This window comes from Papilio xuthus, unplaced genomic scaffold (genome assembly GCF_000836235.2).
Source record: "Papilio xuthus unplaced genomic scaffold, Pxut_1.1 DF829353.1, whole genome shotgun sequence".
NCBI lineage: Eukaryota > Metazoa > Arthropoda > Insecta > Lepidoptera > Papilionidae > Papilio > Papilio xuthus.
The window spans coordinates 1-1,100 of NW_013529296.1; the positions used below are offsets into that span (position 1 = coordinate 1).

Sequence of the window (1,100 nt, forward strand, 5' to 3'; positions counted from 1 at the left end):
CAAACAGAACAAAAACAAAACAAATATAAAACAAAACAGAAACAGAAACAAGGTAAGGCAAAACAGAACAGATTAAATAGGGTAATAAATTAAATTAAAGTAAAATAAAATTAATATAATAAATAACTTAAATATATACAAGTGCAAATTTCTATATACAAGGGTCTACGCCTGACGGATGAATTCACGCCGGCGCCGACCTGCTCTTCTTCTTCGCCGGAGAGGGGCGGATTCCGGATCGGCCTCACGCTCCCTCTCGGCATTCTCCTTGGTTGTCAACACTCGCTCCGAGAACTCGTGGAATGCCTTCCACGCGTCCTCGGACTGAAGGATCTTGGAGATGACCTCCGCGAGTGTTGACGCGTCTAATCCGGTAATATTGGCGATGGGTCGCCTCTCGGCTTCCCATGCCGGACAGTCAAATAGAGTGTGTGCGACGGTGTCGCTGACCTCAGGACAGTGGTGGCACCTAGGTGTAGGTTCCCTCCCGGCAATTTGGTGCAGATACTTGCCAAAGCAACCATGGCCCGACAGCATCTGCACCAGCCGGTAGGAGAGGTGCCCCCACCGCCTGTTCGTCCAGTCCTGCAGTCTCGGGCGGATCGCATCCACCGTCCACGACGCGGATCTGGACGACCCCAACTCATCCTTCCACTTGTCCATTGCCCTATTTTGGGCGCGGACTCTCCAGGCTTTTGTCTCCTCAATAGTTGGCTCTTCGCCCTCTTCTCGCCTACCAGCTCTGCGCCAGTAGACAGCCGCTAGGGCAGCTGCGTCTAGGTGCCATGGCAATAGGCCCGCGATGACACACCCGGCATCATGCGACACCGTGCGGTATGCCCTCGCGACCCTGATCGCCACGGCACGCTGTGATCGTCGGAGTATTGCTCTATTCTGGGCGCAGAGGTCGTCAGCCCAAACCGGACAGCCGTATAGGGCTTTCGACCTCAAGACTCCCGCGAATAAGAGGCGGCGCTTCGAACTCGGGCCACCGACATTTGGAAGAAGGCGGCTTAAAGCCGCCGCTGTGGCGTCCAGCTTTGGGGCTAGTTCCGCGAAGTGCGGCTTGAAACTCCATTTTGAGTCGAGGGTGAGACCTA

The 1,100-nt window shown here is 54.3% G+C and overlaps 1 protein-coding gene across 1 annotated transcript; it reads right to left on the minus strand.

Annotated features, from left to right (window-relative positions):
- Positions 1-165: 165 nt before the first annotated feature.
- On the minus strand, positions 166-663 carry LOC106118945 (uncharacterized). The gene has a single exon (XM_013313722.1). It carries the CDS (start codon positions 661-663, stop codon positions 166-168), a length of 498 nt encoding a protein of 165 aa, XP_013169176.1.
- Positions 664-1,100: the final 437 nt, after the last annotated feature.